At 38.7% G+C, this 17176-nt stretch overlaps 1 protein-coding gene across 1 annotated transcript; it reads left to right on the top strand.

Annotated features, from left to right (window-relative positions):
- Nucleotides 1–1028: 1028 nt before the first annotated feature.
- On the top strand, nucleotides 1029–16240 carry LOC139464490 (uncharacterized). Its single transcript, XM_071246016.1, has 4 exons — nucleotides 1029–1137; nucleotides 12529–13238; nucleotides 14117–14174; nucleotides 15526–16240. Exons 1-4 carry the CDS (start codon nucleotides 1029–1031, stop codon nucleotides 15783–15785), a joined length of 1137 nt encoding a protein of 378 aa, XP_071102117.1. The 3' UTR covers nucleotides 15786–16240.
- Nucleotides 16241–17176: the final 936 nt, after the last annotated feature.

Raw genomic sequence — 17176 nt, 5'->3', positions numbered from 1 at the left:
CGATAGTATTCGGGATTCAGGGGTAGCACTGAGACTCAGAGTGAAACATTAGATAGTATTCGGGATTCAGGGGTAGCAATAAGACTCAGAGTGAAACATAAGATAGTATTCGGGATTCAGGGGTAGCAATTAGTCTCAGAGTGAAACATTCGATTCGGGGATTCAGGGGTAGCAACGAGACTCAGAGTGAAACATTAGGTAGTATTCGGGATTCGGGGGTAGCAATGAGACTCAGAGTGAAACAAAAGATAGTATTCGGGATTCGGGGGCAGCAATGAGACTCAGCGTGAAACATTAGATAGTATTCGGGATTCAGGGGTAGCAATAAGACTCAGAGTGAAACATAAGATAGTATTCGGGATTCAGGGGTAGCAATTAGTCTCAGAGTGAAACATAAGATAGTATTCGGGATTCAGGGGTAGCAATTAGTCTCAGAGTGAAACATTAGATAGTATTCGGGATTCAGGGGTAGCATTGAGACTCAGAGTGAAACATTAGATAGTATTCGGCATTCAGAAGAGGCAGGGGTTGGTGTAAGAGTAAATATTATCTTACCCTATTTTTATATCCTCGGGATGAAATTCTCTTGTGTCAGGATGATTCTCCCAAGTGAATTTGAACCCATACAAGTGTAACACTAAGGTACTACAGTAACACTCTAGAGTGAAAACTTCACCCGGGATAATATTTAGGTAGGAAATAATCCTTGCTTACATTGGGACCCTCACGTTTGATCAGCCTCCTCAAAATTCTCACCAGCTATAACAAAGCCCACAAAACAAAAAGAATTCATGAAAACCTAACAGATTATATCCATATACTGTATCGAGAAAGAATTATCATGGGCCGTTGCGTGCAATATCGGTCAAATCTGAGCTCATTACACATTGCAAATCGCCGTGGCGTAGCTGACATAATCCTGACGACAGCTTAAAGCTCGATCCACGATCAATACACGTCACAACCTTCGCATCCCTAACAGGACCTCGGGCACCTTGCACTTCCTAGAAGTCACGTGATATTCCAAAATGGCAGTCTTGAGGTGGATATACAGAAGGAGAAGAGTGTTCTTCTTCATTTTTTGTGCATCTTCATTTTGGATTGCATATTTGTACTTGTCGCTTCCATCACCAAAAGGTAGGGCTATTCGTCTGTGACAAATTATTAATTTTTGCAAGCATGTTTGGTGCTGTGTGGGTGACAGGTCGTCAACTCGGAGTAGGATAAATTCATGCTTAGCGATGTCATGTTTGCTAAGCAGAGTTAAGCGTGGTCGGCCACAGAGATATCTCTGTGTGTTGACAGTTGAATTTATTTGAACGAATGCCCACAGTGTACAACTGTCATCAAATTGTATTCATAAGACACTGATAAGTCGGTGCGATTATTAATGGTTGCCTTCCATTAGTATCGTAAATACTAGCCTAGATAGGTCTATATCTCAAGAAAAATGTTCATGCATCGGAAAATGAATATTTACGCATGCCTCTTCGATCTTTAGCGTTTTTTGTGTTAGGTTAGGGTAGGTTACCCCTAAGACTAACTTTAGCACTTTGATCCTATAATAAAAACAGCGGGGAACATATTCTTACCAACTCTGAAATTGCCTATACTCACTTCCTACATGTTTTTTTCCAAGAAGTCATGAAAAGTGATCAGTGGTATAAGTTTGGATGTACAAGCTCCTAACCATTGTGGCAATATATCAATACTGACATCACATGTAGGCCTCACATGAGCATACTCTGCCTTGATATAACTGGAAATAATTGTTCAAAATGCTACTAACCCAACTCACTTAAACATGCTCTATCTTTAGTGACATAAAGAGTGTTAAGAACAGATAAATATGGAACTCAAATTTTGTAATTGATAAAAATTGTTAAAAAATTGCATACTGTATGTGTTGCGTTAAATTGTGTATGCACATGTATCAACCAAGTCAGCGAGCCTGACCACCCGATCCTGTTAGTTGCCTTTTACAGCATGCATGGGTTGCTGAGGACCTATTCTACCCCGGATCTTCACAGGTCCAGTTCGAAGTGATCCCTATTAGCATGATTAGTTTAATCTTTTCAAAAGACACTGTAATTCATTCATCACATGTTTGTACAGTATTGACATGGATAAACTTACTCTTCTTTTGATAGGAGAATGTATTATGAATTTTACAGTTTGCTGATTTAGGAATACAAAAGGAGCCAGTACCATGTTCCAAACCAATGTTTATAGGGATTGATCTGAGCGGTTCCGGAGATAGATATTCTGCAGCAAATGTTCCCAATTTTGAATTAAAGTTATCCCAATTCAATATTTCATCAATTTCACTTAATATTTTATGTCTTTGCTTATGTGACTAAATTTGACATTTTTGCATTTGATGCAATATTATATTACCTATGAATGTTAGAAAATTGAATACCTCACAATAATTTCCAATTTTGATTAAAACTCTTAGAAAAATCCATGGTTTCACACAGATGGTAACCATGGTAACACAAGTTACACAAACTAAAATATATTGTTCCTATACAGTTCTGGACAAGTTGATATGGCTTGATTATAGAAACTAAGAATAACCTTCAACAAGTGCATGTTCCAACCAGTTTTCACCATCCACCAGATAAGAACCGGTTGTATTCCCTCATGTATGTGAGTTGATGTAACTGTGCTTAGGTAAGATGTTAATCCCAGATCAGTGTCATGTATTGAATTCCGATAGTTTCTGCCACACATCAGGCAATTCAATAATATACCATTGTACTACATGCACCATACCACCTTATAATTAGACCTGTGAAGATCTGGGATAGAATAGGTCTTCAGTAACCCATGCTTGCCATAAAAGGCGACTAAGATTGTCGTAAGAGGTGATTAAGGGGATCAGGTGGTCAGACTCGCTGACTTGGTTAATGCATGTCATGGTATCCATGGATCGATGCTCATGATGCCAATCACTGGATTGTCTGGCCCAGACTCGATTATTTTTCAGATTACCGTCTTATAGCTGGAATATTGCTGATTGCGGCGTCAAACAACAAACCAACAAAACCTTATAATACATGCATGCAGTATCCTCAAATATGTATGTAAATTCAGACTCAGTCACCACAAACATGTACAAGTGTATCCTGCATTGCATGTACACATGAATTATGGGTTGCAGGTCAGTTTCCAATTGCACTGGTGCATGTTTTATCGAGTTTTATTGAGTTTTATCAAAGCCTCATTACAAGAGAACTCTTCTCTTATTGCCACACCCCTGCTGTACAGGTGTCCCCTGACTTTCCCAACATTGGTAGGGGTTAACAACATAGGGATTAAGTGGCAGGAGTTGCCCACTATATTAATAGGGGGTCTTGATAGTGGGCTTGAGTCAGATTGTTGGAGAAGTGGAATAACTTGTTTAATACATCAATTTTATTACCAATGTTTTCGAACAAATAGATCAACATATATAATACATCAAATTTCATAGCCAATAGTTTGGGTTTTTACTGTTCTATATAGATGGTTATCACATAGTTAGCTGGATGATGCAAGTTGTTTTTAATCCTGCACCTGGACTGTGGAGTGTGTTTATTTTATGAAAACAAAACCAATATAGATATGTACACAAAAGCAAGTCTAGCCAGCTCTAGCTAGCTCTATTGCACTTGGCATCAGGAAAATTATTTGTATAATTTTAGAGGCTGGAAGAGTATTGTGCTTGTTGTGTAATAATACTAATATAAAATTTCATAGACTAAATGTTAGTGTAGCTTGTTCTGCCCGTGACGTGTGTCAGTTTGGTGTGCCAGACCTCAACATGGTTAGTTGTTCTTGGGCAGACAGTGTTGTGGTGGTTCCATGTACTGCAGCCCTCTCTGCTGTATAAGGGGGGCACGGGTGGCCCAGTCGTCTAAGGTGCCGCGATTCGCTGTGCAGAGTTGCGTCCCTTGGGCACGGCAGAAACCTATGATTGTGGGTTCGAATCCCGGTTCGCCCCGATTATGTTTCTAGGTTTGTCAGCACCATACCCGTGCTTGTGGGTTTCACCGAAGTGGTAAACGTCTGAGACCTGCATCACTTTGGGCTTTCCTCCCACACTAAGCTGACACGCTGCGATATAACTGGAATAATGTTAAAAGCAGTGTTATACCCAACTCACTCACTCACTCTGCTGTATACAGGGAGCAGAGAGCCAAGCATGACATGTCATCGACATTCTCCATGTTGGAGCACTGGACCATGGGCCCAGACAGTGCTGAACATTTCAACTGCTGGAACTAATTAAAACTGGCTCAGACTCATTTCAAAAGTAGCATTATGCATTTATGTGATCATGATGATATTGTTGAATCAGGATCAGATTTCCTTTTACTGCTGTAATGAACTATTAGTATCTACCATCTAAAGGGATTTAGTTACAGATGTAGAGAATGGAATCAGAATAAAACTATATTATATATTATTTGCATCCAGTAGGATGCACAATTATATTCATTGTACCTACAGTGCATCAAGAGCAGTTATGGGTGTCTGTTATTTCATCCATCAATCATGACCACTGTCCACATGATCATTGATTCATTCCAGGCTCTAAAGTAATTATCAAAACGTACAGTATTCTACACCATTACATTACTTTACAGGACCCTCATGTTGCCTGCTAGCACCCTTTAAATTATGTTTTGGGGGTCCCACTGACCCCCACTTTGTAAGTCAAGGTACAGCACTGCCTCTGCACTAGTAATTACAAAGATAAGCATACCATTTTAAAGCTGAAAAGGTATGTCTTTTGTAACCATGGTAACATGGCCTGGTGGTAAGGTTTTGCATTGCTGGTCACCTTCTCCAGAGACCATATACTGGGATATAGTTTTTGCCTTCTCCAGTGTTCACAGGTTTATGTAAAATGTCACTTTAACAATGTTTGTGATTGAGGCTGACAATTACTTTCGTATTATGATAATACTAATAATAAAATACTGAATGCAATGTATCTGTTTAGCATGTTTAGCAAGAGAAATGATTGGTTGGACAGGGATCCATAAAAAATTTGTAACTTCACAAAAAATATTTGAACTTTACTGAATTTGAGGACTGTTTTTTTTTTATAGATATGAAAAATGATTTGTTACAAAAATCCAACATATGGGTAACTGTAACATTTGTAATAGTAATTGATCCAAGTCATTATGTTTTGTCTCTGGTGACGGCATTCTCTCACAGAAGAATATGTTACCGTGGTTACTGTAACCAGGTAACAGTCATAAACATCCTTAGTTTTAAGCATAATTAGCATTGAGTTGTTTAACTTTAAACTGACCAGCACAGCAACTTTATGTCAAATAATACTGTAAAATATTGATCTACCTTTTACGTAATTATTTATTTTTTTGTCAGCCTCTCCACTCCCACCTCTTTTCAGATCTGTAGAAAATATGATATTAAAATAGAAAAAGTGTGGCTCAATTATCATAACTACAAACGATACAGGAGAACATTTTTAATTTAGTTATTTTGTAATATGTATGAGTCATTGAGTTTTTCAACAATTTAAAAGTTAACACGTTGCTGTATTTAAGTGTGATATCCTAGATAAACATAAACCACAAATGTGCACACTCAACATGCTCAACAGCCTTCTTTCATTGAATCAGCTGTGCTAATGACAATAGTATCGTACCTGTGTTAGTTCAGACAATATTCAACTCAAACAACAGCTGTCTCATGAATTGTAGGATTATAAATCCAATATATTCTGTAATTGCTATATTGTTGCTGTGTCAGCACATTTCGTGATTATCATAAACTCAGTTAATACGGACACATATTTACAGCCCTTTCTGTCTATTGTCAGTGACAAATGGCTTATGCTTGAACGAGTTTACAAAAAAGCTATGTTATTAATCTAGGAGTTTATATTTTTTTCAAATCAATGTATACTTTTATCATTTTTATAGTTGTTGCTCTTGTGATAGTTGTACAAGGGGTAGAAACCAGTCTGTCTTACAGAAATATATATCAAATACAGCCCATGCAAGTCTATAATGTGTGGCAAGTCTAGATTACGAAAATGAAGAGAGCTACAGGGCTCCCTTTTATTATATTTTTTATTAAGATAATTGAACAACTGTTTTTTTCTGTATGATATGTTCATTTCAGAGACTAGATGTTAGTCTATAGAAACTACTGGGAATCAAATCAGTGTATGCTTTTATAATTTTTATAGTTGTTGCTTTTGAGATAGCTGTACAATGCGTAGAAACTAGGGCTGCAATGAAAACACTATGAGGCGAATATGATTCATATCAAGAATATAGGGTAACGAATACGAATATTAATTCACAATTACAATAACAAGTCAGCAGTTTATGAGTGAGTGAGTGAGTGAGTTTGGTTTTACGCCGCTTTTAGCAATATTCCAGCAATATCACGGCGGGGGACACCAGAAATGGGCTTCACACATTGTACCCATGTCGGGAATCGAACCCGGGTCTTCAGCGTGACGAGCGAACGCTTTAACCACTAGGCTACCCGACCGCCCCCAGCAGTTTATGAATTTTTTATTATATTCAGTGAAACAATAAGATAATAATTTATTTGACATGGTTTGTTAATTATTAATAAATTATACATTTATATACTGCACTTATCCAGGTTCTAGTATCTGCTCAAACATGTCAAATGCGACAATGACCAGTGAAAACAATACTATCAAATAAAATATTATTAGAGTGTCATTGAAAGAAATCTATGCATATAATATGTTGTTATGAATATTTTTAGGTACAGGGTATGTAAATATACATGATAGCATATTCATAAATATTTGATTCTAGTGGCCATGAATAACGAATTCAATTCATGAATGGTTACGGTTTGATTCACTGAATACGCGAGTGAATCGTAACAGCCCTAGTAGAAACCTCTGTGACTGTGAGCCAAGTTTCCAGTGTTTCATTAAGTGCAGTAGTTGAACAAGTCCTTCAGTGGTTCTTCCTCTTTGGAGGGGGCACGGGTGGCCCAGGCTTCTTAGGCGCCGCGATTCGCTGTGCAGAGTTGCGTCCTTTGGGCACGCCAGAAACCTATGATTCTGGGTTCGAATCCCAGTTAGCCCCAATTATGTTTCTAGGTTTGTCAGCACAATACCCGTGCTCGTGGGTTTCACCGAAGTGGTAAACGTCTGAGACATGCATCACTTCGGGCTTTCCCCCCCCCCCACCTCAAGCTGACACGCCGTGATATGACTGGAATACTGTTAAATGAGGCGTTAAATCAAACTCACTCACTCACTCTTCCTCTTTGGAAACTACTCTATTTAGTGGTTGGGGAAACATGTGGGTTGTTGGTTGGCTAAACTGTAGAAGCTGAAGTTTGAAATCTGAAGTTACCTATCTCAGTATCTATGCATGAAATATTTCCGCATCATTACTGACAGCAATGTTTGTTGAGACAAACAATCAGTTAGGTTTATTTCGGAACTCATGGCCAATATTACAATGGAAAGATAAATTATATTAAAGTCACATGTCCATCTTTACCCATCTCATTTTCATTAATTTACATTAATATGAAGCTATCAAACTTTGAACATTCATCTCACATGAGTTAAATACATTTGGTATTTCTGTAATAAGGTAAGAAAACCCTTTTCAAGAGGTTCTTACATATAAGACATGGTATTCATTCTGTACTAAATGAAGGTCACAGGACCTTGAAGATTCCAGGGTGGAATAGGTCTTCAGCAACCAATGCTTGTCGTAAAAGGCGACTAACGGGATCAGGTGTTCAGGCTCGCTGACTTGGTTGATGCATGTCATCGATCCCAATTGCATGGATCGATGCTCATGACATCAATCACTGGATTGTCTGGTCCAGACTTGATTATTTACAGACCACCATCATATAGCTGGAATATTGCCAAACAAAACAAACAAATGAAGGTCAAAGTCCTTACATGCATATTTTGTATGACGTATATTTAATAATGATCTTTTAATAAGGTTGACTGGAATGTTGTGAAGAGATTTTTTTAATTTACTCGCTCTAACTAATCATCAGTCAGGGTGGCCTCTTTAGGATGTGGATTTTCATGCTAACCGTTAAGTGATTAACTTTGTTGACTTGATAGACTGTGGACTACATGTGCAGGTGCATCTTCCCAAGGCAAAAGCATCCAGAAGCCTTTTTGTCAAAAACTTGTTTCCACCCTTGCCACATCAAGCCCACTTTCCTGTGCTGAATATGATTGGACTATCATACACATCGATAGTCCAATCAGAGAACGTTTCACAAAATCAACATCCACGACTTGTACACCTTCGTATGAAAGTGGTTTACCGCTGCCTGTCTTTGTTGACATGTATATGTCTTTTTCATCTTTTAAACCCCCTACGATTGCCTATTGTTTTTTTGTCATTATAATTAATGTAAAGGAAAAAAACAAACAAAAAAACAAGGAACAAAAACAAAACCAGAAAGCCCCAAAAAGTAATTGATGTAATGTGTTATGCAAAGGTTGCTGCAATACAGACAAGTAATTGAACAATTACCAGAGCTCCAGATAACTTTTTGAGCAAATGAGTGTTGACTCTAGGGTTTCTGTTTTATTTGGGTTACCGGTATCACATTTTTCATAGGGTAACCAATATTTTTTCACTGATCTATTCATCACATTTTAAGATTTAAAAACAATAAAATAATGTTTTAAATGTATATCAGTATATAACTGTTTTAAATATATAGGCTTGACTTGGAAAGTAAATTAGCTCGTTATTGTGTTTCGGAAATTAGCTCTTTTGTACACGTGCTGAAAAAGCGTCATTGGATATTTACGCGAGCTTTTTTTATACATTTGAGTTTTTCATTCAATGCAGGCGTTTCTGTATGCAAGTTAATTAAAAGTAATTGGGTTTTGAATATATTTTTTGGGTATTTTCCACAAATACCCTGCTTACCGTATTCGACGTAATAAGCGCCCAGGGCGCTCTCAAAATTAGAAATGGGGGGCTCTTATAAGAATGGTATTTTGGTGGGGGAAAAACAGTTGAAAGATAAATTTTGTGGTTTATGCTGAAAGCCTGAAATGTTTCTATACGACAGATATATTTTTCCAGAATTAATTGCCCATAATTAAGGGTGCATATAACATGATAACACACAAGTGCGTATTATACACAAATAAATAAGTCTTGTGTAGGTTAGGTCTACTATCGCCTACAGTGCTCTTTAATTGCCTACAGTATTATCAAAACAATGTTATGCACCAGTGGCTGTCACTAATGAGCTCCCATTACCTTAAGTATGAATGGACTCTCCCACTATGAGAGACTGAGAAAAAAAACCTTGATAAGTGATAACAATTTTATTTACCGGTGTTTCCAGTGTTGCGTGCACACGGTAATGTCTTTCCATGGGGGAAAAAAACATCAAAACTCATTAATTCGTGTATAATGCGCACCGCCTTCTACACAGTTGTGTTTTTTTTGGAAAAAAGTGCACACTATACTCAAGAAATATAGCTAACAGTATAATTAATAATTATAACATAAAATAATTCCGGAACACTGTAAAACTATGGAAACCGTCTCTTGAGTTAAGTTTACACTATGTATAATATACCGTATTGGACGTTATAAGCGCCCATTGCTCTCTCAAAATTAGAAATAGGGGTCTCTTATTATAATATTATTTTGAGTTGAAAGATCGTAAATTTTGTGGTTTATAATGAGAGCCTGAAATGTTTATATACGACAGATATATTTTTCTAGAATTTAATCGCCCATAATTAAGGGTGCATATAACATACGAGTGCGTATCATACACAAATAAATAAGTCTTGTGTACATTAATCAATTGGAAGGGGTGTTAATTGGGATTGTTCACCAGCCAATATATTAACAAATATCGCCGTGGGCGCTTATTACGTCGAATACGGTGTCTGTAACTCTGACTTACCCTTGTGGAAGGACCATCATTGGAATTGGCTTAGCCAATTAGCATTTATTATTATCAGATACATTCATAGCAGACGAAGTAATCTGGGTTGTCTCACATCCCGATGCTGAATTCTCTGATTACGCTATCCCACCCACATCTGCATCTAATAAACGCCTTCTAGGTCTGCTGGCAGAAATAGCCATTGTTATGTTATTCCTGTCATCAATCTGTGATGGACAGTTTGGCTAAAAGATGGCTCTTGAACATATGGCGAATTATTCTTCTATGACTTGGACATGCCACCATTGTTAAAGACAGAAGTGGTCACATGACCAGAAGTACACAAACTCTTGTAGATGATAGCATGAGAAGCAGGATAGGCTTCAGTATCACTGTAAGGATACGTAACAAGGGAAGTCCTGATGTCCATAGAGACAAGTGGTGATGTCATCCAGTTTCTTTCAATGTATTTTAGTCACCAAGCTAATTCTATTAATGGGAGCCAACTGGTAGCCAAGTCTGTGCTCGCTTGCTTGTTCACTCACTCACGCTCTCACTCACCCACTCACTCACTCACTCGCTCACTCCAGCTTCTTGTTTCAATGTTGTCTTTGAAGGGACTCACTCACACACTCATTCTCTCACTCACTCACTCACTCCAGCTTCTTGTTTCAATGTTATCTTTGAGGAGACTCACTCACTCACTCACTCATTCTCTCACTCACTCACTCACTCACTCCAGCTTCTTGTTTCAATGTTGTCTTTGAGGGAACTCACTCACTCACTCACTCACTCACTCACTCACTCACTTACTCACTCGCTCACTCCAGCTTCTTGTTTCAATGTTATCTTTGAGGGGACTCACTCACTCACTCACTCACTCACTCACTCACTCATTCTCTCACTCACTCACTCACTCACTCACTCACTCCAGCTTCTTGTTTCAATGTTATCTTTGAGGGGACTCACTCACTCACTCACTCACTCACTCATTCTCTCACTCACTCACTCACTCACTCACTCCAGCTTCTTGTTTCAATGTTGTCTTTGAGGGGACTCACTCACTCACTCAATCACTCACTCGCTCACTCACAGTCCTTGAAGTTGACTCCATGTTAGGCTGGGTGGTTGCACTCCTTGAGGAGAGTCCCTGAGGGTAGAGATAAGGACTGCTATCTCCTGCCCAGGGGGCAAACGAGACCAAGCTGTTCAAATATTTGTTCTTTGGAGTGAGTTAATTATTGCTGTCATAGTGATAAGTTGATCAGATTACTTTTGTTATGTATAATGGGTCAGTAATTGTGATATGTATCAGGTCAAAGGTCAGATAATTTGATACGCATGATATCATTTGTCATAATGTGATACATAAAACAAATTGATCAAGTTTTGATTATGTGATACACATATCATTTCTAATAATGTGATGACAAATGATATCATGCATATCACATAATCTGACCTTTACATGAAACATTTTGATCAAGTTCTGATTATGTGATATGCATGATATTATTTGTCAGATAATGTGATACACATAACACATCGGTCAAGTTCAGATGTCATGCACATTATATGATTAGGTGACAGGCCAAATATTGCGATAGACATAAAATAGTTCAAATAATATACTTTATACTTGCCCTATCTAAAGCCCATGACTGAAGGTCACAGTGACCTGACTTGCCCTATCTAAAGCCAGTGACTGAAGGTCACAGTGACCTGACTTGCCCTATCTAAAGCTAGTGACTGAAGGTCACAGTGACCTGACTTGCCCTATCTAAAGCCAGTGACTGAAGGTCACAGTGACCTGACTTGCCCTATCTAAAGCCAGTGACTGAAGGTCACAGTGACCTGACTTGCCCTATCTAAAGCCAGTGACTGAAGGTCACAGTGACCTGACTTGCCCTTTCCAAAGCTAGTTACTGAAGGTCACAGTGACCTGACTTGCCCTATCTAAAGCCAGTGACTGAAGGTCACAGTGACCTGACTTGCCCTATCTAAAGCCCATGACTGAACGTCACAGTGACCTGACTTGCCCTATCTAAAGCCCATGACTGAAGGTCACAGTGACCTGACTTGCCCTATCTAAAGATAGTTACTGAAGGTCACAGTGACCTGACTTGCCCTATCTAAAGCTAGTGACTGAAGGTCAAAGTGACCTGACTTGCCCTTTCTAAAACTAGTTACTGAAGGTCACAGTGACCTGACTTGCCCTACCTAAAGATAGATAGTGAAGGTCATAGGGACCTGATTTGTGCTCTCTGAAGCCAGTGACTGAAGGTCACAGTGACCTTTTTGACACGTTTTCTTCATCTACAGATCGAGAGTTTCAACTTATGACAATGCACTACAGGAAAATCTTTGTGTTCAACCTCCAAGTTCAGCATGTTTGTTAGACATTTTCCTGTTTTTACCACTACAGCTTCATACCATGTATGTTTTACACTGTGAATTCAAGAAATGAGGATTCAGTGTTGTGAAATTGAGCACTTACTAAATATAGATAGATGATGATGAAACATGATGATACCTTGTTAACATGTTGAATGTAAAACTAGAGATGTCAACACTTAAATACATCAATTCTGATTGTTTCAGATAAACGTGCCAAGGATTATATCAACTACGGCCCAGTTGGAAGCGTTGTCTCTTACCAGAAGGTCAAGGTCGCTGAACCACCGCCCATCAGGGTTTATACTCCTGCCAGACATGAAGTCATTCAAAAACCAAATCTGGTTTTGGATCCGCCACCACAGCTTCCACAGAATCAGAGTGATATTATTAATAGAACAGCTCTTTTTACCCAACTTGTGAATAAAGAAAATGTAACGTTAAAAAAAGATGGCATGTTCAAAGACTGGATGAACATTGGTAATGTTGGGGCTCACATCAAGAACAAGACTTACGAAATGGGAGCCCGATTTAAAAATAAGACTTACGAAGTCGCGGAGTCAGTGAAGAATAAGACTTTACAACACTTGGCAGTTTTTGGCATGGGTAAGGATCATAATCTTGTGAGATATATATTCGAACCCCATCGCTGGAACCTGACTGTGTCTTTCGAAGACATTGGAAATATCATGAAAGATACAGAGTTCTTGAACAAGCTCCATCCTTTGGACTTGTCAGCGCCAGTTTTGTCAAGTTCCAAGAACAGGACTGCCAACTATACATATAACATGCCATTTCATGTAGGCTTCTGTGACTGTTACGAACACCATTGTGTTTGTTGTGCCAGGATAGCCAATAAGAGACTTCATCTCAACTCAACAACGTGTACTAACTTCACATTTGTTTCTAAATCACAGGTAATGTGGAATGTTTGTTTGTTTGTTTGTTTGTTGTTTAACGCCTCACTCAGCAATATTCCAGCTATATGACGGCGGTCTCTAAAGAATTGAGTCTAGGGCAGACAATCCAGTGATTGACATATGAATATCAAACCACGCAATTGGGATATGATGACATGCATCAACCAAGTCAGCGAGCCTGACCGCCGGATCCCTTTAGTCACCTCTTTCGACAAGCATAGTCACCTTTTACGGCAAGCATGGGTTGCTGAAGACCTATTCTACCCCAGGTCTTCTCAGGTCTAATGTGGAATGACATATGCTTAATACCATGTGGGTATTGTTAAACTTGCAGTCAGCCAAATTCCTGAAAATTACACAGCGGCCTGTAAATAAACAAGTAGAGAGTGAATTCCCCATGTCAATGTCAGAATAGAATCAGTTCCAGTGACGTGTCTGTCCAGTTAGATGACTAAATACATGAGTTGGTCAAAATGGTCAAGCTGGGTGACGTGGTTGATTGTGTGTCATCGTACACGATGGCTAATTATAACCTGATGGCAAGGGATGTGGCTCATTGTATTCAGACGTAATTATGTGCAGGTCGCTCTTTTGTAGCTGGAATAGTGCTGACTGCATATTTAAACAACAAACAAATAAGTCATGCCTTGTAAATTCTTAATGTGAAATAAGACTCAAGTACCTCTAGTGGGGTTCAGGGTAGATAAGCAACATGCTTAAATTGTAATGGGGATTTCCGGGTAGATAGGCTTGAAGGAGATTTCAGAGTGGGTAGGCTTTATATGCTGAAGGAGATTTCGGGGAACCATGGGAACTCCTGGGTATTCATTTAGCTGCAGTGCAGCCATAAACATGATTTTTATTTTATTTTTCAGGAAATAGTCTTGGAAGTTTTATTGGACTCGAAGCCAATCTACAAAAATGTTGTGTCAGGTGTGTATAATAGTTGTTATAATGAATCAATCACTATTCCATAATTATGTTAATTGCTGATGTAGCTTGAATATTGCTGACTACAATATATTTACAGGTAGCAGTGATGCAGCTGGAATATTGCTGACTACAGCATATATACAGGCAGCAGTGATGTAGCTGGAATATTGCTGACTACAGCAAATGTACAGGCAGCAGTGATATAGCTGGAATATTGCTGACTACTGCATATTTACAGGCAGCAGTGATATAGCCGGAATATTGCTGACTACAGCATATTTACAGGCTGCAGTGATATAGCTGGAATAATGCTGACTACTGCATATTTACAGGCAGCAGTGATATAGCTGGAATATTGCTGACTACTGCATATTTACAGGCAGCAGTGATATATCTGGAATATTGCTCACTGAGACATGCAAAAATCAAAGGCACTGTCTTTTTTCCCCAATTTTATTTTTCGTATAAATTTTGTTACATAAGCAGGCAGTCTGAAATCTGCTAACTATGTAGTTGGATTTGACCAATGGTGTCTATCCTGAACAACCTCCACATTCCACCTATTAATTCATGTGATCAGTTTCAGCTGTTTTCTTGCTTTGTTCTTGCACAGCCCGTTGCAGACAAATTGTTGTTGTGTCATTTCCACATTAGCTGTATCAGTGTTCTGCTCGGCTGCCCTGGATTAATATTTGTTCATGTCTGATTGCACTGAAACGCTTCAGGTTGTAGTAGCCTGTGGCTGGTGGGGATGTATGGAGAAGCTGATAACTTTGACACTCATTATATGGGAGATAAGGTTAAGAAGATAGTTGTCAACTATTGCTATAGTATTGTAGTGACCGCCGTCATATAGCTGGAATATTGCTGAGTGCGGCATTAAACAACAAACAAACAAACAAACCAATGGGAAGGTACACTAAAGTTGTTTGCCCTACACTTGACACATTTGAACCTCGACTAATCGCGACTATTGAAACTATCGATTGTTATGCATACTATCAACAATACTGGCGTTGATATTCCTATCAATATAGAACCATTGTAAGGCACACAATTGCAATAAATGGATAGTTCGATATATATCGTTAGACTTTAACACATGTTAGTAGACCCGTGAAGATCCGGAGTAGAATAGGTCTTCAGCGACCCATACTTGCACTAAAAGGCGACTATTCTTGTCGATCCCAATTGCATGGATAGAGCTCATGATGTCAATCACTGATTTGTCTGGTCCAGACTCGATTATTTACAGACCGCTGTCAAATAGCTGGAATATTGCTGAGTTAGGCGTTAAACAAACAATCAATCAAAACATGTTAGTAATTATGTAATGATATCTTTGTTGCAGCTGAGTTACCTCCCCTTGTGTGCTTGGGGACGTATCCGAAGGTTGTAGACATCTGCATCCACTTCTTCAACCTGACGTTCAAAGTGAACTTCCATCATGAACATAAGACGCAGCTACTGGGCTGCACAGACTTCAGCCTCAATCTTTATAACAAGACTATTGGATCTTTCCCGGTCGACTGTTTCCAGATTCCTGGAGATCCCAACCACAAACACAAAGACAGCTTGAATCTATTTAACTTCCCCAACTGGATGCCATAGTTACCATAGTTACCATCGTTACCATAGTTACTTGGTACATTTTTAGATTATATCATGTGGTTAAAGCAAGGAGTTCAATAACCTGGATAGGAAACACTACAGTTTTCCTGAAACTATCTCTGCTCGCATCAACAAAATTGTAATCCAATTTAAACCCCATGTTATCAGTATCCCGCTAGATTGATGGTGACCAAAATATCCGGCCTCTAATTAATTCGGTAATTAAATTACATTATATGAATTATGAACATGAATAATGTTTGTGAAAAAATAATATACTCTGAGTCATCAGAATTCACCTACTCCTACTTGTGTCAAAATTATTAACTCGGATTAAATGCACCATATTTTTTTTTACTTCTTCTTTTCTAGTTCGCACAGTCTGGGGGATGCAAGTTTTGGAGAAAAATAAGATTTTGGGGGGTATTATGGGCAGTTACAAGAAAATACACAAGGTAATCTTAATCCCTGGATATAAAACAATGCCTAGCAGAACAAAAAGTACAATTTAAACGGTAAATCAACATGTCTGGTGATTTTTTATCTCAAATTTCGAATTTGTACAGACCAAGTTTCTCATCACCTGTTCGTTTGCCGGACTTCGCTAAAGGGGTATGGTGTAAAAAAAATTCTGCGCTTGGTATTCGAAGTTGTTTTTTTCAAAATATTGAAACAGCTAGAGGGGGGTGCGCATTAAAAACTACATCATATCCCTTCGGGTAGACGAACATGTGATAACAAACTTGATCAATAAAAATGTAAAATTTGTGATAAAACATTACAAGACATGATTATTTACCATTTATATTGTATTTCCTGTTCTGCAAGGCAGTGTTTTATATGCAGTGGTTAAAATTAATGTGTGTATTTTCTCGTAATCAAAGCCAGAAACAGCAGTCAGCTGTATTCACTTTTTCTCACGTTGATTCCGATAAAATGTTAATGCACCTGCAGAGTTGGCTGAACATTTGGCAGTCGTGTGGCGGAGTTGACCAGAGGCTTTCAGTGGCGTTTCCTGTCCAGGTTATTTAGTCCATGGTTAAAGGTAGCCATTGTGAGGTTCTTCCAAGTGCTGGTGGAGGCTCGGGTGGCCTAGTCGTTAAAGGCACCACGTTTCGCTGTGCAGAGTTGCGTCCCTTGGGCATGCCAAAAACCTATGATTGTGGGTTCAAATCCCAGTTCACCCCGATTATGTTTCTAGGTTTGTCAGCACCATACCCATGGTCGCGGGTTTCACCGAAGTGGTAAACGTCTGAGACCTGCATCACTTCTGGCTTTCCTCCCACATTAAGCTGACACGCCGCAATATAACTGGAATACTGTTAAAAGCGGCGTTAAACCCAACTCACTCAGTCACTCCAAGTGCTGATTAATCACAAAACATGGATTAC

Source organism: Haliotis cracherodii, unplaced genomic scaffold (genome assembly GCF_022045235.1).
Source record: "Haliotis cracherodii isolate W230 unplaced genomic scaffold, xgHalCrac1.p SCAF_17, whole genome shotgun sequence".
NCBI lineage: Eukaryota > Metazoa > Mollusca > Gastropoda > Lepetellida > Haliotidae > Haliotis > Haliotis cracherodii.
This window is presented reverse-complemented; position numbering and strand designations above follow the sequence as displayed.

Coding starts and splice junctions, on each gene's coding strand:
- LOC139464490 (XM_071246016.1), top strand. CDS start 1,029: ATGGCAGTCTTGAGGTGGATATACAGAAGGAGAAGAGTGTTCTTCTTC. Junction 1,138..12,528: donor GTCGCTTCCATCACCAAAAG/GTAGGGCTATTC, acceptor TGATTGTTTCAG/ATAAACGTGCCAAGGATTAT. Junction 13,239..14,116: donor CATTTGTTTCTAAATCACAG/GTAATGTGGAAT, acceptor TTTATTTTTCAG/GAAATAGTCTTGGAAGTTTT.